The sequence below is a fragment of the Loxodonta africana genome, chromosome 7, assembly GCF_030014295.1.
Source record: "Loxodonta africana isolate mLoxAfr1 chromosome 7, mLoxAfr1.hap2, whole genome shotgun sequence".
Classification (NCBI taxonomy): Eukaryota; Metazoa; Chordata; class Mammalia; order Proboscidea; family Elephantidae; genus Loxodonta; species Loxodonta africana.
In genome coordinates this window covers 24,070,122-24,096,023 of record NC_087348.1, presented here as the reverse complement: position 1 = coordinate 24,096,023, position 25,902 = coordinate 24,070,122, and the positions used below count along the sequence as shown (strand labels likewise).

The following is a 25,902-nucleotide window of genomic DNA, read 5'->3' as shown; positions in this document are numbered from 1 at the left end:
GTATTCGGATGTTAATGGAGCCGCCTGGGGAGGGTGGGGGAGGGATCAGAGAGCTAGGTGTGTAGCACCACAGAATATAGAGCTGATCCCCGTGTTCACACTCCGCCCCCGTCCGCCAGAATCCCGGCAGGACGGCTCCCCGACTGGGACGCTGCTCTCCCCGCTCCAAGACCAGTCACTTCCTCCCGGGGATTTCTCCCTCCGGTGCGCTGCACCGCTCGCGAGAACTGGGTGGGCGTGGCCATCAAGAACGTCTGGGCGCCCCCCCCGGCGTCGCTTGAGGGAAATATAGCTGATCTCCACGCTCACGCCTCGCCCGCTTCCCGCCAAACTCCCGGCGGGACTGCTCCCCGTCTGGGACGCTGCTCTCCCCGCTCCAAGATAAGTCACTGCCTCCTAGGTGCTTCTCCCGCCGGCTGTGCCGCTACGCCGCCCAGGCCAACCAGCTAGACTCCCTCCCAGGATGGGTTCAGGGGGTAGGGCTGGGCCCCTTGTCTGTGCATTCTGCTCCCCTGGGCTCTGCCCCAGCCCGGGCTCCAAAGGTCACCTGCCTGGTATGGTGGCTCTTAGTTCTGAAAACGATCGCTGTCTGCCCATATTTGTTTGTTCTCCGTCTCTACGTCTGTGTTTGTTGTTCAGAGTTCGTAGATTGTTATGCATGTGATCGATTCACTTGTTTTTACGAGTCTTTGTTGCAAGAGGGATCCACGGTAGCGTCCACCTAGTCCACCATCTTGGCCCTGCCTCCCCCAAATATGTTAATTCTTTACCAACAAGAGAATCCAATTGTATTAAAACCTATAAATAACATCTAAAATGTCAGTACTGTCATTATGACAGGATCCATACAAGATTCACTTAAAGAACATCACTGAAGACATTGTATTTACATTGCTGGTCTTCAGAGATGATTTTGAGCTACAACTGTATCTCTTTTTACTATTTGTTGCAATCTGCATTTTTATTCAGATGGCAAACATGGGACTGGTTTTATTAGTCATGATGGGTTCCTGACTCCAGAACCCCATGTACTAATTCTGAGTGTAGTATCATTCTTAGAAGCCTGCTATTTTTCTTTTTTTTGCCACAAAAAAAGTTGGTTAATTTTCTGTCAGAGGATAAAGCCATTTCATTCATTGGATGTGCAACAAAGGTGCTGCTCTTTGTCACTTTTGGAACGCAGAATGGTTTTCTTGGTGACCAAGGCATATCACCAATATGCAGCAATCTACAACATACTTCTGTATTCAGTTAATATGTCACCCACAGTCTATGTGTCACTCATGACTGCTTCATATGTTGGTGTCCTTTTCCATTCTACTTTACACATAGTGGAGACTTCTAACCTGTTGTTCTGTGCATCCAGTGAAATCAGACATGTCTTTTGTGGTATCCCTCCACTCCTTGCTCTCTCCTGTTCTGACACTCACATCAACTAGCTTCTACTCTTCTACACTGTGAGTTCTACTGAGATATTCCTCCACATGTGTGTCACTTTGTCAAACAGTGGGGGCTTGTGTGTTGCTGTGATGCTGAAAGCTGTGCCACCAGTATTTAAGTACCAACAGGGTCACTCATGGTGGATGGGTTTCAGCTGAGCTTCTAGGTTAAGACAGACTAGGGAGAAGGATTCAGCGGACATACTTCTGAAAAGAATTAGCCAGTGAAAACCTTCTGAATAACACCAGAGCACTGTCTGATATAGTGCTGGAAGATGAGCCCTCAGATTGGAAGGCACTCAAAATATGACGGGGGAAGAGCTGCCTCCTCAAAGTAGAGTGACCTTACTGATATGGACAGACTCAAGCTTTTGGGACCTTCATTTGGTGATGCAGTAAGACTCAAAAGGAGAAGAAACAACTGCAAACATCCATTAATAGTCAGAGCCTAGAATGTAAGAAGTAGGAATCTAGGAAAATTGGAAATAATCAGAAATGAAATGGAGCACATAAAGATATCCTAGGCATTAGTGAGCTGTAAGAGACTGGTATTGGTCATTTTGAACCAGATAATCATATTGTCTACCATGCCCTGAATGACAACTTGAAGAGGAATGGTGTTGCATTCATCTTCAAAAAGAACATTTCAAGATCTTGCCTCAAATGCAATGCTGTCGGTCATGGGATAATACCCATATGGCTACAAGGAAGACAAGCTAATATGACTATTACTCAAATTTGCACACCAACCACTAAGGCTAAAGATGAAGAAGGTCAAGATTTTTACCAACTGTGTAGTCTGAATTTGATGGAACATACAATCAGGATGCAATGAAACTTACTGGTGATTGGAATTTGAAAGTTGGAAACAAAGAAGAAGGATTGGTAGCTGGCAAATATGACCTTGGGGATAGAAAAGATGCTGGAGATCACATAATAGAATTTTGCAAGGCCAGTGACATTTTTAATTGCAAATCCCTTCTTCCAACAGCAAAAACATTGACAACACACATGGACCTCCCAAGATGAAATACATAGGAATTAAATCTACTACATCTGTGGAAAATGACAGTGGGAAAACTCGATATCATCAGTCAGAACAAGGCCAGGGACAGACTTCTGAACAGACCGTCAATTGTTCATATGCAAATTCAGGTTAAAGCTGAAGAAAATTACAACAAGTCCATGAGATCCGAAGTACGATATTGAGTATATCCACCTAAGTTTAGAGACTATCTCAAGAGTAGATTTGACACATTGAGCTCTAATGGCCTAAGACCAGACAACCTATGGAATGACATCAGGGACATTATACGTGAAGAAAGTAAGAGGTCACTTGAAAGACAGAAAAGAACGAGAGAACCTAAACGGATATCCAAAGAGACTCTCAAACTTGCTCTTGAACTTCTAGTAGCTAAAGCAAATGGTAGAAATGATGAAGTAAAAGAGCTAAACAAGAGATTTCAAAAGGTGTCTCCAGAAGAGTAAAGTATTATTATGCCATGTGCAAAGACCTGGAGTTAGGAAACCAAAATGAAGAGTATGCTTGGCATTAGTCAAGTTGAAATAACTGAATAAAGAAAAAAAAATATTCAAGTTGCAATCTTGAAGGATTCTACACAGAAAATATTAAAAGACACAGAAAGTATCAAAAGAAGATGAAATAAATATGTGAAGTCACTATACCAAATACAGTTGGTCAGTGTTCAACCATTTCAGGAGGTAGTATATGATCAAGAACTGATGATAGTGAAGGAAGAGGGCCAAGCTGCACTGAAGTCGTTGGCAAAAAACAAGTCATCAGGAAATGATGGAATACCAATTGAGATGTTTCAACAAACAGAAGCATCGCTGGACGTGCTCACTCTTTGACAAGAAATTTGAAAGTCAGCTACCTGGCCAACCAACTGGAAAAGATCCATTTTTAAGCCTATTCCAAAGAATGGTGATCCAAAGAAATGTGGAAATTATTGAACATTATTATTATATAAACCTCAATTAAAACCTTGCTGAAGATCATTCAAAAGCAGCTGCAGTAGTACATCAACAGGGAACTGCCAAAAATTCAAGCCATATTCAGATGTGGACATGGAACCAGGGTTATCATTGCTGATGTCAAACTGACCCTTACCAAAGCAGAGAATACCAGAAAGATGTTTAGCTGTGTTTTATTGAGTATACAAAGGCCTTCTACTGATTGGATCATAACAAATTATAGATCACTTTGCAAAGAATAGGAATTCCAGAAGCCTTAATTGTGCTCATGAGGAATCTGTGCATAAAACAAGAGGCAATCGTTTGGACAGAAGAAGAGGCATGGTTTAATGTCAGGAAAGGTATGCTTCAGGGTTGTATCCTTTCTCCGTACTTAATCAGCGTGTATGCTGAACAAATAATCTGAGAACCTGGATTATAAGAAAAAACACAGCATCAGGATTAGAGGAAGATTCATTAACAACCTATGGTATGCAGATGACACAGCCTTACTTGCTGAAAATGAACAGGGCATTAAGCACTTACTGATGAAAATGAAAGACCACAGCCTTCACTATGGATTGCACTTCAACATAAAGAAAACAAAAGTCCTCACAACTGGACCGGTGAGCAACATCATGATAAACGGAGAAAAGCTTGAAGTTGCCAAGGTTTTCATTTTACTTGGATTTACAATCAACAAATCAACATTCATGAAGAAATCAAAAGACCCATTGCATTGGGCAAATCTGCTGCCAAAGACCTCTTTAAAGTGTTAAAAAGCAAAGATGTCACCTCAAAGACTAAGGTGCACCTGAGGCAAGGCATCGTATTTTCAGTAGCCACATATGCATGCAAAAGTGGACGGTGAATTAGGAAGACAGAAAAATTGACATCTTTGAATTGTGTTGTTAGTAAGAAAATATTGATTATACCATGAAATGCCAAAAGAATGAGGAAATCTGTCTTGGGAAAGCACAACCAGAATGCTCCTTAGAAGCGAGAATGGTGAGGCTAAGTCTCACAAATTTTGGACATATTATCAGCAGGGATCAGTCCCTGGAGAAAGGCACCATGCTTGGTAAAGCAGAGGGTTAGCCTTTGTTGCACATAAGGTTGCTATAAGTCTTGATGATATCTAACAAAAACAACATGCAGAAGGCAGTTCTGTGGCGATGCCACCAAGATGTAAAGCAGGGGATTGCAGATGTCCTCATAACCATCTTAGGTCGTTATGACCAAGATGAATGGGCTTCGATTGACATACATAGAACATGTTATCAGGAGGATCAATCCCTGGAGAAGGACATCACAGATAGTAGAGTGTCAGTGAAAAAGAGAAAGGCCCTCAATGAGATGGATCATCGGGTGCAACGATGGCTTCAATCATAACATCCATGGTGGGAATGGTGCACCATCAAGCAGTGTTTCATTCTGTTGTACATATGGTCTCTATGAGTGGGATCTGACTCTGTGGCACCGAATGACAGTGACAATATACTAAGTAAGCATGTTGTAGTTTTTCCATATCCCAATAGATATTTAAAAGCAAGAGAACAAAATATGCAATTTAAAAAAGGATTAAATACATATATGTGTATATACATATATCAGAATTATTATGGGTATGTGTGTATATATCTATGTATTTATGAACTTGTGCACCTGCACATATACACGTGTTTCAGTGCGACCATGTCAGAAGCAAACTGATGGCATAGTTTTTCTGTATGTGTTATAATAGTTATAAAAGATGAGGGTTGACTATGATTTTTATTTCAAAAATTTCAAGAAAAATAGAAAGACACTAATAAACTGAAAGAAAAATTTCAACTTTGCCATATCTTCACATGGAGGCATAGTGCATGATACCTGAGTTTTTTCATTTTTAGTGCTAAAAATATACTTTATTGATAAACTGAATTCTCCCAAACACTTTTTTCATTGCTTCTTTTACGTCTTTGTTTCTCAAACTGTAGATAATGGGATTCAGCATGGGTATCACAACAGTGTAAAATATTGACATTATCATGTCATGATCCAAAGCATAGCTAGAACTTGGTCTGACATAAGTGCAGAGGATTGTTCCATGGTAAATTGACACTCCAGTTAGGTGAGAGCCACAAGTAGAAAATACCTTTCGTCTCCCTTCAGCAGAACACATTCTCAGAATGGCCAACAAAATGAAACCATAGGAGATCAGAACAATCAGGATAGTGAATATCTCAATAGAACCTACAATGTAGATGAGTAGAAGCTGGTTGATGTGAGTGTCAGAACAGGAGATAACAAGGAGTGGAGGGATATCGCAGAAGATATGTCTGATTTCTTTGGATGCACAGAAGGAGAGGCTAAACGTTGCTACTGTGTGTAAAGTAGCATGTGAAATACCACCAACATATGAAGCAGTGATGAGTGGCACATAGACTCTGGGTGACATGTTAACTGCATAGAGGAGTGGGTTGTAGATTGCTACATAGCGATCATAAGCCATTGCAGCCAAAAGAAAGCATTCTGTGGTCCCAAAAGTAACACCAAGAAATATTTGTGTAGCACATCCAAGGAATGAAATGTCTTTGTTCTCTGACATAAAATCTTCTAACATATTTGGGGTAATCACTGAGGAGTAGCAGGCATCCAAGAAAGATAACACACCCAGAAAATAGTACATGGGGTTGTGGAGCCGGGAATCCCCAATGACCAATACAACCAGTCCTAAATTTCCTATCAGAGTAAAGATGTAGATTGCTAGAAATAGAAAAAATAAGATGACCTGCAGTTCAAGATTCTCTGTGAAGCCCTTCAATACAAATGTGACTTCTGTGTCATTTTCCATGTTGACACTTCATGGAACAAACTTGAAAATATTCATGCAATCACAATTTGTATTTCTAAGAAAGGCATGCACAATATTGTGACTCAAAGGAGTGTTAAGTCCATACTTATACTGATTTTTAAAAAATGCATGATTTCTCAGCAGGGACACCTAAGACGACAAGACAATGAATAAAGAGTCATTACTGTTCTCTGCAGAATCAAATGGAAGATAAAGACATTTAGTCATTGGTTAAAACCATGTCATTCCCAAATTAATTGAACTAGTTTTTTAAATTAAATTCTCTTATTTATTAAAAGACTTCTTTAAAATCATGTCATTTCCTAAATAAGAGGGTAAACTAGGTTATTTATTAAGACAGTTATTTCTTCAAAGAAATTTCCGTCTTGCATCAAATACTTGAGATAGTGTGTCAATGGACAGAAGATTAGAGTAGAACATTCTAGCTCTTTCAGCAATTGTGTAAAATTATTTGCTACAATTTTCTCACCTGTAAAATGAGGATATTAATGTTTATCTCCCATGATTGGGATAAACATTGAAAGAGAAAAATGATGAAATTTAATCTTTAAAATAACAGAAAATATGAAATGTTTTGAATCGAGTGGGTACTGTAGAGTAGCACTAGATGGTGTTGAAATATTTAATGAGCTACTCTCTGAACATTCTCCACTTTCATTAGTCATTCTTGGGTTTTGCAGAACAGACTTTGTCAAGGTGCTTTTTGCAGAAAAATTCACTATGACCGAATGAAAAAAAGTGTGTGACAGTTTATGTTTCATTCAAGTATCTTAAATTCAATATATTGTGTTTTCCTTTTTTGGCTACATATTTGACTATTTCTATTTTTGACAATCTATTTTTTTTGTACTTTTTTCTACTTCCTCAAGTGTTTCTGATGAAAATGTAAGAAATTATTGGAAAGATTAAAAAATGAAAATAAAAAGAGAAAAGCAATCATGGCATTCATGATTTTTCAAAGTATTTCTTATGAGAAAATTTCTTTCAAGTTTTTATTATTGTTTATGTGTTGATTGTGGATTCAGTGAAATAACAGCTAAGTCAGCTACATAACTATTATCTAGGTATTAAAGTAGTTCATAAAAATATTTTAAAAAATCATTCATGTAGCTATAAGACAATATTTAAGATTAAAAAGAAAGAAAGTGGTGAATTGTAGAAAGGATAAATTAACTATTTCCTAAATGACCCCATGGCCAAACAAATAAGAAGTCAAAGAGTTACCTGGTTGGAGGACATATATTATAAAACTATTTTATTGCAATTTTTATTTTTCCATATTCTCTCCATGCTTCATCTTAAATTACTGTATTTACTGATTAGGAATTTTGAATCAGTCTTGTGGGTACATGATCTGCTACAAATAATAATCTGTAAACTATTTATATTAATAATCTAAGTCAAACTCCAGTTTTAGCACTTTGATAAGGATCTCTCAATAAGAGATAGAACTATTTAGATTCGAGTGATTAAAGGAGAACAAATCCAACTATCTATAGTATCCTCAAAAAAATAGTGTCAGAATTATCTAGAAAAATTGTCAGTATTTACAGAAAATATTTCCTTAGGAAAAGAATACATTTTAGATTGAATTATCTTTACTAGAAATAAAAACAATGCAAATCAGACTAGAAGTCATAAGCCGCTTAATTATCTTAATATTTTTGAAAGACTATAGCACCATAAAATGTTTATAAACATATCATTTTATTGAAAAGCTGTTTCACTAAACTAGAAATTCCTAAACAGATTCCTTAGTTTGAGAAATGTCATGGGAGGGGCAAGAGGTGAACATGGGTATTAAGAAAGGGATATTGAGACAACAGTATTTATGTAAATAAGATAAAAATATTCAATAGAAATCAAATACAAACATTGATGAATGATGAATGAAATGAATTCATTACATTTTTAAAGATATTATCAGGAGTCTAAGGAAAAATGTGGTTTCTATACAACTCTTGACATCAGTTCAACACTGTACCTGAATTCACAATGGTACAAGGTAAACATCATAGGATTTAAAATCTGAAAATTCATGCTCATCGTTCAGTTCTGTGATTAGAAACTTTGTGTGACGTTAGATTTTCCCTCTAAAGTTTACTCCTCTTTAAATTGGCAAAAAAGTTTAATGACCAAGCTATTCAGACACAATTTGCATGTGTATACACACACACACAAACACACACACGCACATCAATTTCCTTTAAATATTTCAATTTTGGGTTATAAATGAAACAGATAAATAAAATTGAAATTTTGCCATCAGATGTATTCATTTCAAAAATTAAATTTGGGTCAGAAGATTCCCATTTTAATAAAAACACTGAAAAATATAAGTACCCAGAAATTTAAGTACTTGTAATATCAATATGCACTCAAACATTATTTTGTCAGGATGAAACCAAATGAATCATATTATGATTAAAAAGTGCTCTAAAGGTAGATTTAGTCATGTTCTTCTGCCTTTTCATATCAGAAAAAAGGTACAATTTTTATTAGTAAAGTTTCATAAATATGAAATAAGCTTATTCTTTAGAGGGTAGGAATTTTGTGACTTGTGTGATCCAGTGGTAAGAATAAAAGTCACCCAGATTACAACAACTAGATTTGTCACATTACAGTGGGCTTAGTTTAGCTTTCTATAAAGAAAATGGTAAAAACAAAGAAAAGGTTAAGGTCTTGAGTTAAACTTCAAGAGACCAGCTTTTCTGCTGTATGTCAAAAGAAAAGTTAGGGTGAGCATGACTAAGTATGTTAGCACATTTGGAAAGGAGTCAAAGTCTTAAGGAGAAAGTGATTATGATTATTGAAGAATTTAATAGGCTAGATTTTAAGAAATTAATGCAAAGTCACTTCCATAAATACCATTTTAAGAGAAAAAGATAACTCTAGATATCTTGGGCCCAACATTGAAAAACTTATAATGCAAAGGAGAGAAATAATAACAGCTATCATTTCTTGAGCACTTTGTATGAGAATGGAATTTTCTGCGCATTACTGTAGAGTGTGTTTATAGCAATCCTCACAACTAATCACTACCAGGACCAAGATTCAATCCCAGCTCTCCATGATCCCAAAGTGTATGTACTTTCCATTCTTCTATACTGCCTCTTGGAACCCTGTTGGGGAAGTGGTTAAAGACCTTGGCTGCTAACCCAAAGGTCAGCAGTTCAAATCCACCAGCCACTCTTTGGAAACCCTGTTGGGCAATTCTGCTCTGTCCTATAGGGTAGCCATGAGTTTGAGTCTACTCATTGGCAATGGCTTTGGTTTGGTTTTATACTGCGTCCTATTACACTGTGTCTTAATTCTGCAATTGCCCCTTCCCCCCGTGATAAATAAAACCAAACGCCATTCTTGCAGTGTTTGGGTATCTTTCAGGGTCATCAATACCAGAGAAATATTATGAATGAAGTAATTATCTGATCTGACTTCTGGATTTATTAGCTAGCAAAATAAACATCAAATATTTATTTTTCCCTCACTGTTTATATCGAAATATAAGCCTACAGGCAGTTGAATAGTTCAAATATTCTTGCTTTCGATTGACATATTAAATTTAGACCTTTCTTCCCATTGTTCTTTTTTGAAATGGTCTTTTTTCTTCCATCAGGAAACTAAAGCATGCATTCAATTTGGAGTCTCTTATTTATCTTTCTAAGTATCTAAGTACATATTTCATATATTCTCTGTTCTTTTCTAGGAAGTATGGTTTTAAATTATTGGGTAGAAATCTGAATAAATCAAATTTTGATGGATATATAATAACCACCAATGCAATAGGGAAGAAATAGAGTTTTCAATACTGGGGGCTTCACAGCATATTCTACCTGAATATTCTAGGTTCTATCTCCTAGAAATTCTGCAAATGATCTGTTGTATTCTCTTACCTGTAAAATAGCATCTGCACATTTAGCTACACCAGGAAAATGTTTTATTTAGATCTTTTATATCCACTTGCTTGAGTGTTAATGAAACCCATAGGAGAAGAACAGAGGGGAATATTCCCCAATTATCTTCTGGTTCAAAATAGCAACATAATGATTTACTCAATGATAAGAAAGTAAGTTGTTCTTGAATAGTATACCAAATCTTGACATTTCTTGACTGAATGAAGTTCTTTGGAGTCTGATTTAAAATCATACCTTAGGGAAAAATATGCTTTAATTTTAGAAAATAAATGTTAAGGTATTATCAAAAAAAAATACACAATCTTATATCATAGCTCTGACACTGGATTAGCGCTTAGCTTCTCTGAGACCCAGCGTCCTCATACTGGCAATATAGCCCATTTTATATTGTAAAAAAATAATATGTATAGTAAAATATAAGAAATGAAACTGTGATATATCAATTCCAGAATATAGCACAATGGCTTATAGGTATCCATATTCATGATATGTCTACGTTACTGAAATTAAAATGTGTTTGAAGTAAATAAGGCATAGAGTTTGAGTTTATTAAAAGTCAAATCATTCAAATGATAAGAAACACAGAAATATACAAGCTATACAGAGAAAAGGACATAATATAATGTTGAATAATCATGAGAGGGGAACAAACAATGAGCAAAATGATTACAATAGAAAAGTCCACAGCAAGAAAGAACTGTCTGTTTGTAGCTGTATTGATTATTTAGTGACCAAGAAGTAATATTTTAAACATCTCAGTCATAGCATCAAACTATCTTGTTTATTTAATTCATAAGGGTTTTAATTTGCATACATAATCACATGAGTCCAGGTCTTGAAATGATAACATCTATGAATGTGTAAACATTAATAACCATTATTATTCAGTACAAAATTCTATTAGATCTTTGAAAAATATGTCTTAGAATGTGTGTTATTTTTAATCATTAAGAATTTGATTATTTTGCTCAAACTACTTTTATGATTAGAATAACTTGTTAAGAAATTGTTAATTGTTGTGAGGCAGGGTCGCAATGACTACTACAAATGATTGTGTCTTTCCACAATGTCTTTATTACTTATTCATATTATAGGCACACAGATTCTTGGCTACCCTGGACACCAGAAACCTCAATTCACCAGGGGAAAGGAGAAGGAATCGAGCCAGCTTATGGCAAGTGAAGGCAGTGCTTGAGCGTTGTTGTTTTCTGGTCCAGGCTAACTCTTGACCACGCTGTCATCGTGGCTTGGTCAGGATGGCTTGGTTGTCAAATTGGCCTCAATCCTCGAGAATCTCTCATGGATCTCTATCACGTCTCTTGAGCGCAAGGGCTTATTATCCCTTAGCCCTCAATCTATGGCCAAAACACTGTGTATTGGGTCAGGAGTGAACTAAGAGTAAACCCTGGCCAGCTGCTGCAGCCCACTGCTTCCTAGTTCACTGAGTCTCAACACTTAATGTATGACCGAGATTAGCAGAGCAGCAAGAAATGTGTTTTAGACTAGGAGGAAGGTCGAGAGTAAGCCCGGGCCACCTGTCTCAGCCCACTGTATCCTGACATCCTGGACCCTAGTCCTCAATATGTGACTGAGATAGGCAATGTCTCTAGGGCTTGGGAGTAAGCCCGGTGGAGGTGCTAGAGCCCACTGCTTCCCAGTCTGCAACGTATGACCAAGTTGGCTCTGGTTATGACTACTAGCAAAGTTGAGTCTTAGTGGCCCTTCTTTTTACACGTTGGAGCTCTTTGAGCCCATTTGGTTGGTATTGGTACGTCCTTGTTTATGACTTAGTTGGTCTCAGTGTCTTCTGTTCATTAGGTCATTTTTCTTCTCTAGGTTGCATCATCTTCTTCATCTCCTTTCTTCACATGTTGTTTACTTCTACATTTGGTTTCATCCAGCCTGCTCTCCACACTAATGCAGTTTCTCTGTTGCCTCTGAATATGCAGATGTCTGAAATGAGGTTCCTCAAGCTTATCTAAACTTTAATGGACAAGAACACCTCTATTATGTGCTAGATAGAAATTATGAGGCCTTCCAATTCCTTGATTTTGTGTTTGAATTAAAAAAATGCTGAATCATGTTTACTGCTCTCTCCCTCTTTTTTAGTTATTGATGCAGCAGAAAAGTCCTAAACCAGAGAGAACGGGGATGTATGGAAAATAACAAGATACATGATCATAGTCCTTCAAAACAAAATTAATTTCTCAAAGAATCATTAGTGAACATAACACAGGGTTTTAATGAGACGGATTTAAGGTGTAAGTTTCTGTAATGCCCTTTACTATTGTTCTGAATCTGGGAAAGTTTGTTGACTTTTCTTATTCTCAGGCTCTTGGAGGAATTCAGTGTGTGTTCCACCCAAGACTTACACACTGACCATGCTGTCTGACCAGGACAGCCCTGCCCTGTTAGAATTGAGTGGGAGCTCTAGCCTGTCCAACAGACTGTGGGCTGTTGTGGCAGCTATTTGAAGCTTTTGTAGCCTTTCCTAACTTTCACACCTTTGCCCAGATGGTGGCTTGCTTCATGACTGCCATGTATCTCCTGCCTCCCCGATCCCCTCCACAGTGTTGCTATGGCTGCTCAGGTACAAGGCACCACCTTGGTACAGAGATAGGCATTACCTGTAAGTTTGGAGGTATTATTGCCCAGTAGGGTGAACTGTGAGCACAGAATACCGGAGTTCAGAGACAAATTATTCTTCGTATCTTTCTTCATTTAAAATGTGTGCTTGACAGAGATGCCTAGCTAGTTAATTGACTTGATTCAGAATTTCAAAATAGAATTTTAACAAATGATATGTGCATGTACGTTTATCTGGGTACACACTTTCTGCAAACTTTGAGCCAAGTATATTTTCATTCATACTTAATCCAAAGACGTCTCTGTGTACTTTGTGTTGAACAAATTTCGTAGCTAAATAATGTATAACAGGTATATATTGTGTACACTTTAATGGGACTATTGCATTGATCTCCAACAAATGAGAAAGGTGTAAGATTTCACATTGTCGAAGTTCACAAAATATTCCAAATGAGATGTGGAAGACCATATCATGAACACCCAAAGATGTCCATTCCTAATTTCCAGAAACTGTGAATAGATTACGTACAGGGCAAAAGGCACTTTTCTGATATAATGTGTTCAAGGATTGTTCAGGTGCCCCAATGTAATCACAAGAGTTATTAGAAGGCAAAAACGCATTCAGGAGAATCCAAGAAGGAGATGGAATCAGAGGTGAGAATGATACAATAGATGACTGTAAGGGGCTGGTAACCAAGGAATATTTGCAGAATCTAGAGGCTGACAAGGGCAGGAAACATTCCCCTCTAGGGTACCCAGAAGGAATACATTTAGCTGACGCTTTTTTTACTTTAAATACAGTGAGACTCATTTTGGACTTCTGATTGCCATAACAGTGAGATAACGCATTTGCTTTGTTTCTGGCCATTAAATGTGTGGTAATCTGTTAAAGAATAGGAAACTAATATAAGAGACAACATAATTATTTTTAGAAAATGTGTATGTGTAAACCAAATTTAAAGGTAGAAAACACTACAGTTCTCATTTTGACCTTAATTAATTTAACAAAATATTTAGCATTGAACAAAACTTCATAGCATATTCCAGTGTATTACACTGGAAAGAGACCCTGGGTGGTATAAATGGTTAATCACTTGGAAAGACTTAGGACTCTACTTCTGAGAGACCATTGAAAACCCTATGAGGAAAATCTACTTTGACACCTCTGGGATCACATTGAGTCAGAATTCACTTGAGGACAACTGCTTTGATTGTTTATTTAGTTAGTTATTCATTCATTTATTTTTATTTGCATTGAAAATATTGTAATGTGAGTTTCCCCCTTTGCTGCAGTGGTATTATTCTAGCCAGACCCAAAGGAATAGTTTTCTACTGGGAAACAAAAGTCTCTAATTGCAACCTGGTGAGGCCAAACACACCTATAATAAAATAAAAACATACACAAAAGCAAATAACATAAAAATCTTAAAGACTGTAGGGATCAGATTATAGCTGATTTTGTCTCTTGAGGCCTGAAATACCTGTCAAATATATTGATTTTTGTCACTTTGTTGTGAACCCCGGAAGGTCAATCCTTGTCCAGTGCACTCAGATTTGCCAATAATCTGGACACCGGTCTTTGAGAAAGAGAAAATAACTTCATTATAATCCACAGATGAAGGAGCTGGGAGGAAACTCTTCAGATGTGACTCCCTAAGCTATGCGGAAGCAGGGCTTATATGTGATTTGGGCAGCAGAATGTCTGCCACACAGGTGTACTGGGGAGGGAAAATACTAGAAGGCAGTCAGGAAATAGAAGGTGACATGGCTCTTGTTAGACCTCTCACTTCGGAAAAATGTCCATGTGATGATTTTCCTTCTCATTCATTCCAGTTGTTACCACATCCTCTGTTGAGTTCACTTAATGGTCACATCTGGCCTTTTGGGCATGCAGGGGTGGGCCAAACCTGACTTCGGCTAGTTTAAGGACTGATGGAAACTTACTGGCATTCTTAGGGTCAGGTTACACCTTCAGCTATTCTACTTATTTATGTCCAACTTGGAAACTGATTCACTTATGTGAGTCTCACAGTTCCTCATTTTAGATTATGTCTGATCTTCCTGAAAATTTCATAACTTTATTTCCTAACAATGTCTTTACCTCTCATGTCTTACCCAGTCTGCCTCACTCCTTCACATCTTAGTAGCACTGTACATATATAGATATAACTCCTATGAGTATTATTATTATTTTTTTGTTAACTGTTTCTTGAGAATTGTTACCTTTTAAGAGATGACTTTTTTGGTCTGATAATATTTTTAACCAGAAACACACTAAATAAAATGAGTTATGTCTAATATTATGGTTTATTACAAAGATAATAAACTCTATACAATAGTATTTAGTATGAGAATATCCTATGGAAAACTTTTAATTTTATGTCATGATAAGCTGAACATGCATTTTTTTGTGTGTATGTGTGTTGAGAGAGGAGGAAAAATGTAGAATTCTTTTATGTTTATTTCAGTCTGCGGTGACACATGTCTTCTTTCAAAGCACTCTAGGCTTAGTGTTTATTTCCCCCTGTATGTTTACTTTTTGGGGTTATAAATTTATTTTAAGTGCAAAACAAAAACTGATTAAAGAAAAAAGGTGATAGATGGAGAAAATGGTACAAAAGGTTATGAACGGAGAATATGGTACAAAAAAAGAAAAAGTAAAATTGTAATAAAATGTCTAGTCCTTGGACAAAAAGTGGGTGTACCAAGAAGAATGATCTAACTTTCTATCATCTTAGAAGGAATGATTTTCATATATCTCCACCACCCACTTCAGACTTTCCCATCCTAGTTTATAGGCTATGATGTTATTGTTATTTGAGTTCAAGTTTATTCTAACTCTTGAAAACCCCATGTGTACAGGCTGGCCATGGCTGAAATACAAAAGAAAAAACATCAACAGGACATTTCTTCCTTGGTGCCATAGGGTGGGTTTGTTCTACCAAAGTTAGCGTAAACTGTTTGGATCACCTAGATACCTTATTTAGAGAGTACATAAAACAAACCATTTAATAACTTGCATTCTATTTATAATGCATATTTACTTACTTTCAGAATGTTGTTTATTACAAATATAAGTTTGTTTTCATTTTATAATCGAAATATTTTTCTACCTAGGAATAGTGGGTGTTTTTAATTGGGATAAAAATTCATCAATAATTTTCCCATTGAAAGTAATAGATTTTTTCTTCTTAGCTATTTAATGCCTCTTCACTTAACAGCAGATTTTTCAGGAGCAAAATGAGATTCTTAATAGAAGATAGTTATAGTTATAGATTTACATTAGTTTGAGCGATTGGCATGGGTTATTCAGGGATGTCTTCAGTGCATCCTTCACATCTTTGTTCCTTAGACGGTTAATGAGGGGATTCACCATTGGTATCACTAAGGTGTAAAAGACTGAGTCCGTTTTATCAGTATCTGGACCTTGGTTGCAAATACATGAAAAGTAGAGTCCCACAGAATACAGTGACCACCATCACGTGAGAAGAACAGGTGGAAAAAGTTTTTTGTCTCCCCTTTGAGGACTGTATCCTCAAAATGGCAAGGATAATGTTAATGCAGGATATTAGAACAATGATCATGGAGAAAAACAAATTGATCCCTGAAAAGGTAAACACTGCTATTTCTGGAATGTAAGTATCAGAACAGGACAAGGCTAACAAAGGGACACTATCACAGTAAAAATTGTTGATTACATTGGAAGAACAGTATGATACAGAGAACACACAGGCAGAGACAGTCAGTGCTTTGGTCAGGCTGTAGAGGTATACGAGAGATACTAGCAGGAGCCTGATTTGCCGAGATACCACCACCATGTAGAGAAGGGGGTTACAAATGGCCACATAGCGGTCATAGGCCATTGTGGCCAGTGTGAAAACCTCTGCCACAATAAAAACCAAAAATCCACCAAGTTGAGCTGCTCAACAGTAGTAAGAGATAGTTTTCTTCTTAAAGAAGAAGTTGACTGGCATTTTAAGGACAATGACAGTAGAATTATCGAGATTCATAATAGCCAAGTGACGGAGGAAAAAGTACATGGGGTTATGAAGTCGGGAGTCAACACTGGTGAGGGTGATGATGCACAGGTTCCCTGCCACGGTCAACCCATAGATCACTAGGAAGACAAAGAAAAGGGGGACCTGGAGCTCCAGACAGTCTGTGACTGTCATGAGAATGAACTCAGTAACCCATGTGAGATTTCCTGGAGCCATTTATTGTGTTGCTTTTGTCTGTAAATGTGAAGACTGGAAAGAGATTAATAGAAGGTAAAATAAATTTTGCTCTTAGAAGGTTATTCCTTGTCAAAGTTTTATTTAAAATCACTTTACTTTTGTTCATAAACACTTAGGAGTGTCAGATCTTAGTAGTTTTTCTCCCTGCTTTTTCACAAATTTCAGAAATACAAAGTCACCAGAGAACAACTGAGGACTGAGGTTGGTTCTTTGAACTGTTTGCCTGAAGTATCTTTTCACTGTTAAACATAGTTTAAATATTGGCTTTGACGTATATATATGCATATACATGTATTTAATTTCAAAAATTATCACTGTGTTGTCAATTAGCATCATATTCAATGCTTTAGATTGTGAATAGAATCAAGTTTATTATTTTTTCCTTTACCATATCTTCATATCGTCCTGGCTTTCATCCACAATGGAAGAAATTAGGGCACATAATTACTTTCATTCTTTATACACCTAACAGCTAATAATAGAAGTATAAAAATGTGGCTAACATAGGGTATAAATAATTAGGATTTCAAAAATGCTCAAGAAATTCCTGAACATTAACACCTGCACAGAGAAAATGTGAAATTCTCAGTTTATCGTTAATCTCATTGGTAGAAGATAAGGTGTAAGTATCTTTCTATTTTTGTGCTCCAAATGCTACATGACATTGTCATAACTCATTACAGCTGATGTTTTTCTAGTAACTCTACCTGGATTAAGATTATCTGGTAAATATTTCCTTCCCTAAAAATATCAATTTCATCATATGTAAAAAAGCAATATGCTAAATCTCCATTCTCTTAGATAATCAACACTGATCACAGATTTTTTTATATATTTTTTCACATCTCCTTTAACAATGCTCAGTCTCATTTATCAGTAGCCATTAAGACAGTTATTAATTTATTAAGATGTTTACTTAAGTCATTACAGGACTGTCACTTCCACTTAGCAATTACTGGGCAAGGATTGCAGTCACTTGGAAAACAGACAGAGAAGAAACCATTGCAGATCTGAGTTTGATTTGAATTGATAGAGCTTTCGATATACTTGGCCCTCACATCTAGAGATAAAAAAACCAAAATCAAACCTGTTGACATCAATTTTGACTCATATCTACCCTATAGGACAGAGTGGACCTGCCCATAGAGTTCCCAAGGCAGGCCTGGCCAATTCAAACTGCAGACCATTCGGTTAGCAGCTGTAGCACTTAACCTCTACACCATCAGGGTTTCCCATCTAGCTTTAGTAGTAGGTAAAACATTTGGTTTAGCCTACCTGTGCATAAAGATCTGCTGAGATCCTCTCCCAAGTTTACCCCCTAAAGCATGCTAGAAAGTTTTACAAAGGTCTGAAGTTCCTGAAGACCTTCACAATAATATATGTTTGTTTCTAGGCCCCAGTCCCTGAACATGAGGACTAGAATTCCCAGATAAAGGTCTGTTTCCCCAGGGAAAGAAAGACAAATTGAATGCTCATTAAGCAAAGCACCACTCAAGATTTCAGCCTGGGGAGATAGCCTAGGGACTTGTTTAAATTATTACATTGAAAAAGAAACACATGCAGTAATTCTGTCACACGCATGCGTGCACACACAGACACACGCACACTCACACACACACACAGACACACACATATATATATGTATATATATCCTTCGATTCTCTGGCCAGTGCTCCTGGGTTATGGATGAAGAAAATCCAAGAGTTGGCAAACACGAATTCAACCCAATGGACAATTTTAATGTGAGTATTGAGGGTAGAACGTAACACAAAACCTCTTTTCCAATGTCAAGCACTGGTGTATTCGTTGTAAGAACCAGATGATATACACCAAATTCAAAACATGAAGTTTGTAAAAAGGCTGAATATCAACTTTTTATTCAAATCATTAAAGTGTAAATCATATCTGGTATCATTTCCAATTTTTATATCCAACTAATTTGAGTAAAAAATGTATTTTTTCACACTAACCTACAATCTTCTTTCAAATAATGAATAAATACTGCAATTGAACGCTGTTACAATTATTTCTTACTTTTCCTGGGGCATTTTCTAGACTATAACCTTTAGAACAGAGGAATATAAAAATTATTTTGTCTTTTTATTACCAGATTCTAGAATAATATGCAGGAAAAAGTATATGCCCAAAAGGTATTTGTTAACCAACTTACTGACTGATGGAATGAATGAATAAATGAAATGCACATCCTAAAATGTGAAATTAAACATGAGAATTTTGTTCCCATGCTGTAATCAATCTTTAATGTTGTTTTAACTTTGACAAAGCAACCTTGATAAGTTGTATCTCATTCTCTAAGATAGTCACTACTTTAGTGTAGGATACAACTCTTCCTTCTTAGTTTTGGCATTCCTAAAATCTAATACCAGTTTCCATCCAGCTAATTTTAGCTTATTAAGATGAAAATGTTGATGATTTTAGGGACAGTTTTACTAAACATTATCAAGAAAAGGCTGGTTTAAAACTAGGAGAGTCGGAATCCTGTTGTCTTAGACTGTGTTCTCTAGAGAGGCAAAACCAGTGAAATGTGTATACAAGGGTAAGTCAAAAAGTATTCCTACTAGGGTTCCAGTTGATGCATTCATGGGTTTATTCCGAACAAAATGTGTTTCAACATGCCTGGTTAGCAGCCTGAACTCTTAACCATTTTACCACCAGGGCTCCCATATACATATATACATATGTATGTATATATATATATATATAGTTTGATATGTATATATACATATCTATATAAAACCAACTCCCATTGCCAAGGTGTGGATTCTGATCAGAGCAACCCCACAGGACAGGGTAGAACCACCCTACAGGGATTCCAAGGAATAGTTGTCATATTTCAACTGCTGACCTTTTGATTAGCAGAGAAGTTCTTAACCACTGTGCCACCAGGGCTTCAGAGATTGTAATAACCTATGTAGTTTTAATATTTCAGTGTTTACAATAGTGATAATTTTTGGATAATGTTGATATAATAGTCATTGAAATCAGACAAAACTGAAACATACCCTATAAAAGAGACTGGCTGGGTGATTACCAAATCTGTTTTTCTTTTCTTCCTGGCCACTTGGCTAGACTATTTCTCAGCCTCCCTTGAAGTTAGTGTGGTGAAGTGAGAGAATTCTAGGCTAATTTGTGTGTGGGATCACAGCATCAGATTCACAGCATGCCGTCATTGTGTGTTTGTCTGAATGGCTTTCCACAGTACTTTTCAGATTTATTTCTACTCTAATTCTATATCCCATAACCATCAACAGACCTCATGCCCATTTCCATTTTAATCCCCTTCCCTACATAAGTAGCTTTTCTAAAAAGGTTAATAAATATGTCATTTAAAAGGCATGCACTCCTGGGGTCTTAAAAGCTTGAGAGTTGCCATCTAAGATACAACTATTGCTCTCTACTGTCTGGAGTGAAAGAGAATGATGGAAACCAAAGATTCAAATAATAAACTAGTCCACAGGACGAATAGCACAGAGGAAACATGGCCTCTTCTAGCCCGAGACCAGAAGAACTAAATGGTGCCCAACTAGCAACCAATTGTTCTGACGAAGGACACAGCAGAAGATTCCTTGTAGAATGGAAGAAAAATGTAGAACAATATTCATATTCCTTTAAAAAGTCCATCTTGCTGGACCAATAGAGAGTAGCCCCAGTGCCATTGAGTCGAGTAACTCTCAAAAGCGTCACTCTTAAGAAACCCTTTTAACTAGGAACAGAAGCCACTATAAGGAAAGGGAAGCAAGCAGAGTTGGGGACCTCATACCACCAAGAAAGAAGTACCAAGAGTAGTGCATGTCTTTTAGACCCTGGGTTCATATGAAGAAAAACTACTCAACCAGGGGAAGACTGAGGACAAGAATCTTCGTCCAGAGCCAACAGAGAGAGAAATCCTTCCTTCCTCTGGAGCCGATGCCCTGAATTTGGACTTGTAACCTACTAGACAGTGAGAGAATAAATTTTTCTTTGTTAGAGGTATCCACTTGTGGTATTTCTGTTATAGCAGTACTAGATAACCAAGACAGGTTTCTGTAGCAGCTGTTCAAAGCTTTTCCTAAGTTTCACACCTTTGCCCAGATGGTGACTTGCTTCTTGACTTCCATGTATCTCCTGTCTCACCTGACCCCTCCCTGCATTTGCTATGGCTGCTCAGGTACAAGATGCCATGGCAGTACCTCAGTGCACAGATAAGCATAACCTGGACGTTTGGAGGTGTTAATGCCCAATCGGGTGAACTTCTAGCATAGAAGACCGAAGTTGAGAGATAAACTGTTTTTCATATCTTACTTCATTTAAAATATGTGCTTGACAGATATGTCTAGCTGGTTAACTGACTTGATTCAGAATTTCTCAATAGAAGTGTAACAAATGATATGTGAGTGTGTGTTTATCTGGGTACACACTTTCTGCAATCTTTGAGCCAAATATTTTTCTGTTCATCATTAATTCAAAGAGGTTTCTGTGTATAGTTTGTATAGGACAAACCAAAGCTAAGTAACGTAAAACAGGTATATACTGTGTATATTTTGGTTGGAATATTTTATTGAGCTCAGGTAAATGAGACAGTTGTGAGATTTTACATTGTCTAATTTCACAAAATACTCCAATGTGATCTAGAAGACAGTTCATGAATGCTCAAAGATATCCAAATCCTATTTCTCAGAAACTGTGAATGTATTACTTACACGACAAAATGGACTTTACTAATATAACATGTTCAAGGACTGTTTAGATGGGCCATAAGTAATCACAAGAGTTCTCAGAAGACAAAAGGAATGTAGAAAAACCCGAGAAGGTGATGGAAGCAGAAGTGAGAGTGATAGAATTGATAACTGGAAGGGGCCACTGTCCAAGGAATATTTGCAGCCTCTAAAAAAAAAAAAAAAAAATTAAAAGTGAAAAAGAAATCATTCTCCTCGAGGACACCCAGAAGGCATACAATTAGCTAACACCTTGCTTTTAGTGCAATTAGACTCATTATGGTATTCTTACTGTCAAAACTGAGATAATACATTCGTGTTATTTTTAGACATTAAATTTGAGGTAATTTGTTACAGCAATATGAAAGGAATATAAAAAACAGCATGATTCATTTTAGGAAATACATAGATGTGAACCAAATTAAAAGGTAAAAAACACTAAACTTCTCATTTTTGACCTTTATTCATTTAGCAATGAACCAAACTGTACATATATTCCAACGTATTGCATTGGATAGTGTCCCCGGGTGCTGTATATTGTTAAGTCCTTGACTGCTAACTGAAAGTTTGGTGGTTTGAATCCACCCAGAGGTGACTTAGAAAAAAAGGCTTGGTGATCTACTTATGAAAGATCACTGAAAACCTTCTGGGGAAGTTCTACCCTGAAGTACATAGGGGTGCAATGAATGGAAACCACTCTAAGACAACTGGTTTTTCATTTATTCATTCATTTAAATAGCATTGGAAATGTTGTAATGTGAGTTTAGTCTTTTGTTCCAATTCTCTACATCTAGCCATACCCAAAGAAAATAGTTTTCTAATGGGAAACATGCTTCTGTAATTGTAAGCTGCTGAAGCCAAATACACCCTGAATAAAGTAAAAACAAAGGAACACATTAGCCGTTAACATGAAGAGTTTAAAGACTAATGGGATTAAATTATAGATGATTTTTTCTTTTGAGATCAGAAATGCCCATCACATATTTTATCTTCCCTGCCTTCGGCTCTTGTGATCATTTATGACCAAAGTTAGAAATTGATTCATTTATGTGAGTCTCAGAGTTCCTGGTTGTGGCTCATGTCTGAACTTCCTAAAAATGTCGTGACTTTATTTCCAGACACTGTCCTTACATCACATGCCACACCCACTCTCCCTCACGCCATTGCATGTTAGTAGCATTGTACATACACAGCAATAACTCACATAACTATTTATATTCTTTTTTTCTTTTTAGTGGTATGTTTCTTGTGAATTACAACTTTTAAGAAATGACATTTTTGGTCTAATAACAATTTCACTACACTAAATAAAAATGTAAAACAAGTAATGTTTAACGTTGATGGTTTCACATTAAAGGTAATACACTCTACACAACAGATTTTAGTATGAGAATAACACGTGGAAGCATTTAATTATATATCATGATTACCAAACCCAGTGCCGTCAAGTCGATTCCGACTCATAGCAACCCTATAGGACAGAGTAGAACTGCCCCATAGAGTTTCCAAGGAGCGCCTCGCGGATTATAACTGTTGACCTTTGGTTAGCAGCCATAGCACTTAACCATTACACCACCAGGGTTTCCATATCATGATTAGCTCAACATAATTTTCATTCCTTTGTGCACATGTCTACAAGAGAGGAGGAAAAACATAAAATGCTTTTATGTTTATTTCAGTCTGCTATGTCACGTGTCCCATTTCAAAGTGCTCTTCGGCTTAGTTTTATTTTCCCCTACATGTACTTTCATGTGTTATGAATTTATCTTAAGCGTAAGACAACAATGAGTTCACAAAACATGTCATAGATGGAGAATATGGTGCAAAAGGTTATTAGTGGAGAATATGGTATAAAAAAGAAAAGAAAAAGTAAAATTGTAATAAAATGTTTAGTCCTTGGACAAAAGGTAAGTGTATCAAGGAGAATAATCCGACTTTCTATCACCTTTCAAGCAATGATTCTCATATGCCTCCACCACCGATTAGCAGGCTTTCTCTTCCTTGTTTAGAGACTATGTTGTTGTCAGTTGCCGGCAAGTCAATTTCGGTTCATCAGGATCCCAGGTGTTCCAGGGTAGAGATTCTCCACAGCGCTTTCTTGGCTCCAATTTTAAAGGAAGAAAAGTGCAAGGTCTTTTCTTTCCTGGTACCACTGGGTGGGTCCCATTCTCCAAATTGTAGGTTATTGAAAACAATTTGCGGTACTTAGACACCTTTTGTTTGTAGCTTTTTCTTCTCATTTGCAAACAAATACAGTGCCTATGTCAAAGACCCTCAAGGAGATGGATTGACACAGTGGCTGCAACAATGGGCTAAAGCAAAACAATGATCATGAGGATGGCTCAGGACCAGGCAGTGTTTCCTTCTGTTGTACATAATGTCACTATGAGTAGGAATGGACTTGATGGCATCTAACAACAGCAGATACCATATTTCCAGAGAATAAGACACAAACCTTTTAACAAGTTGTAATTTATTTATAATATGTATTTATTTATTTTCAATTTGTTGTTTATTACTTATGTAAGTTTGTTTTCATTGTATAATTGAAGCATTTTTCCAACTAGGAAGATTGGTACTTTGAATTGGAAAAAAAATGCATTAGTATTTTTCCCATCGTAATTAATAGTTTTTTTTATTGTTTGTTTTTTAACTACTTAAAATGCCTCTTCACTTAGCAGTTTTGTCAGGAGCAAATTAAGGTTCTTAAAAGAAGATAGTTGTAGTTATAATTTATATTAGTTTGAGTGATTGGCATGGGTTATTCAGGAATCTCTTCAGTGCATCCTTCACATCCTTGTTCCTTAGGCTGTATATGAGGGGATTCAGCATTGGTATCACGAGGGTGTAAAAGACTGAGGCCATTTTATCAGTATCTAGTGAGTGATTGGTCCTTGGTTGCAAATACATGAAAAGGAGGGTCCCATAGAACACAGTGACCGCCATCATGTGAGAAGCACAGGTGGAAAAAGCTTTTTGTCTCCCTTCTGAGGATTGTATCCTCAAAATGGTGAGGACAATGTAGAAGTAGGATATTAGAACAACGATCATGGAGAAAAACAGATTGGTACCCGAAAATGTAAACACAGCTGTTTCTGGAATGTAAGTATCAGAACAGGACAATGCTAGCAAAGGGACGTTATCACAGTAAAAATGGTTGATTACATTAGAAGAACAATATGATACAGAGAACACACAGGCAGAGACAGTCAGTGCTATGGTCAGACTGTAGAGGTATATGAGGGATATTAGCAGAAGGCAGACCTGCCAAGATACGACCACCATGTAGAGCAGGAGGTTGCAAATGGCCACATAGCGGTCATAGGCCATTGCCGCCAGTATGAAAACTTCAGCCACCATGAAAACTAAGAATCCTCCTAGTTGAGCTGCACAAAAGTGGTATGAAATGGTTTTCTCCTTAGCCAAGAAGTTGAGCAACATTTTAGGGGCAATGGTGGTAGAATTGCCAAGGTTAGTGATAGCCAAGTGTTGAAGGAAAAACTACATGGGGGTTTGAAGTCTTGAGTCCACACTGGTGAGGATGATGGTGCCCAGGTTCCCTACCACAGTCAGCCCATAGATCACCAGGAAGACAAAGAAAAGGGGGATCTGGAGCTCAGGAAGGCCTGTGATTCCCATGAGAATGAACTCATTCACCTTTGTGAGATTTCCTGGAGCCATTTATTGCACTGTTTGTTTCCTTAAATAGAGAAAATGAAAAGAGATTAATAAAATGTAAAATTAATTTTGCTTTTAGAGGATTATTCCTTGTTAAATTTTCATTTAAAATCTGTTTAGTTTTGTTCGCACTTACGAGTTTCAGATCTTAATTTTTTCTCTCCTACATTTTCAGAAATTTCAAAAAAAAAAAACTCATCAGAAAACAACTAAGGTTGGTTTTTAAAATTATTTTGTAAACTGTTTATTTACTGTTAGATATAGTTTAAATATTGAATTTTTTATATATATATATACAACGTGCATAAAATGAAAAAAAAAAAAAAACTCGTTGCCTTCATTTCGATTCCAACTCATAGGACCCCTATAGGGCAGAGTAGAACCGACTCATATGGTTTCCAAGGAGCGCCAGGTGAATTCAAAGTGTCGACCTTTTGGTTAGCAGCGGTAGCTCTTAACCACTACACAACCAGGGTTTTCTATATTGTACATAGAAGTAAAATT

At 36.9% G+C, this 25,902-nt stretch overlaps 2 protein-coding genes and 1 pseudogene across 2 annotated transcripts; all 3 read right to left on the bottom strand.

Annotated features, from left to right (window-relative positions):
* Nucleotides 1-4,867: 4,867 nt before the first annotated feature.
* LOC135231649 (olfactory receptor 5T2-like) lies at nucleotides 4,868-6,279 on the bottom strand. Its single transcript, XM_064288065.1, has one exon. The coding sequence runs from the start codon at nucleotides 6,247-6,249 to the stop codon at nucleotides 5,308-5,310; it is 942 nt and encodes a 313-aa protein (XP_064144135.1). The 5' UTR covers nucleotides 6,250-6,279; the 3' UTR covers nucleotides 4,868-5,307.
* A 9,507-nt stretch (nucleotides 6,280-15,786) lies between these two features.
* Nucleotides 15,787-17,455, bottom strand: LOC100661404 (olfactory receptor 8J2-like; annotated as a pseudogene).
* A 6,381-nt stretch (nucleotides 17,456-23,836) lies between these two features.
* Nucleotides 23,837-25,573, bottom strand: LOC135231647 (olfactory receptor 8J2-like). Its single transcript, XM_064288064.1, has one exon. It carries the CDS (start codon nucleotides 25,159-25,161, stop codon nucleotides 24,454-24,456), a length of 708 nt encoding a protein of 235 aa, XP_064144134.1. The 5' UTR covers nucleotides 25,162-25,573; the 3' UTR covers nucleotides 23,837-24,453.
* Between the last annotated feature and the right edge of the window lie 329 nt (nucleotides 25,574-25,902).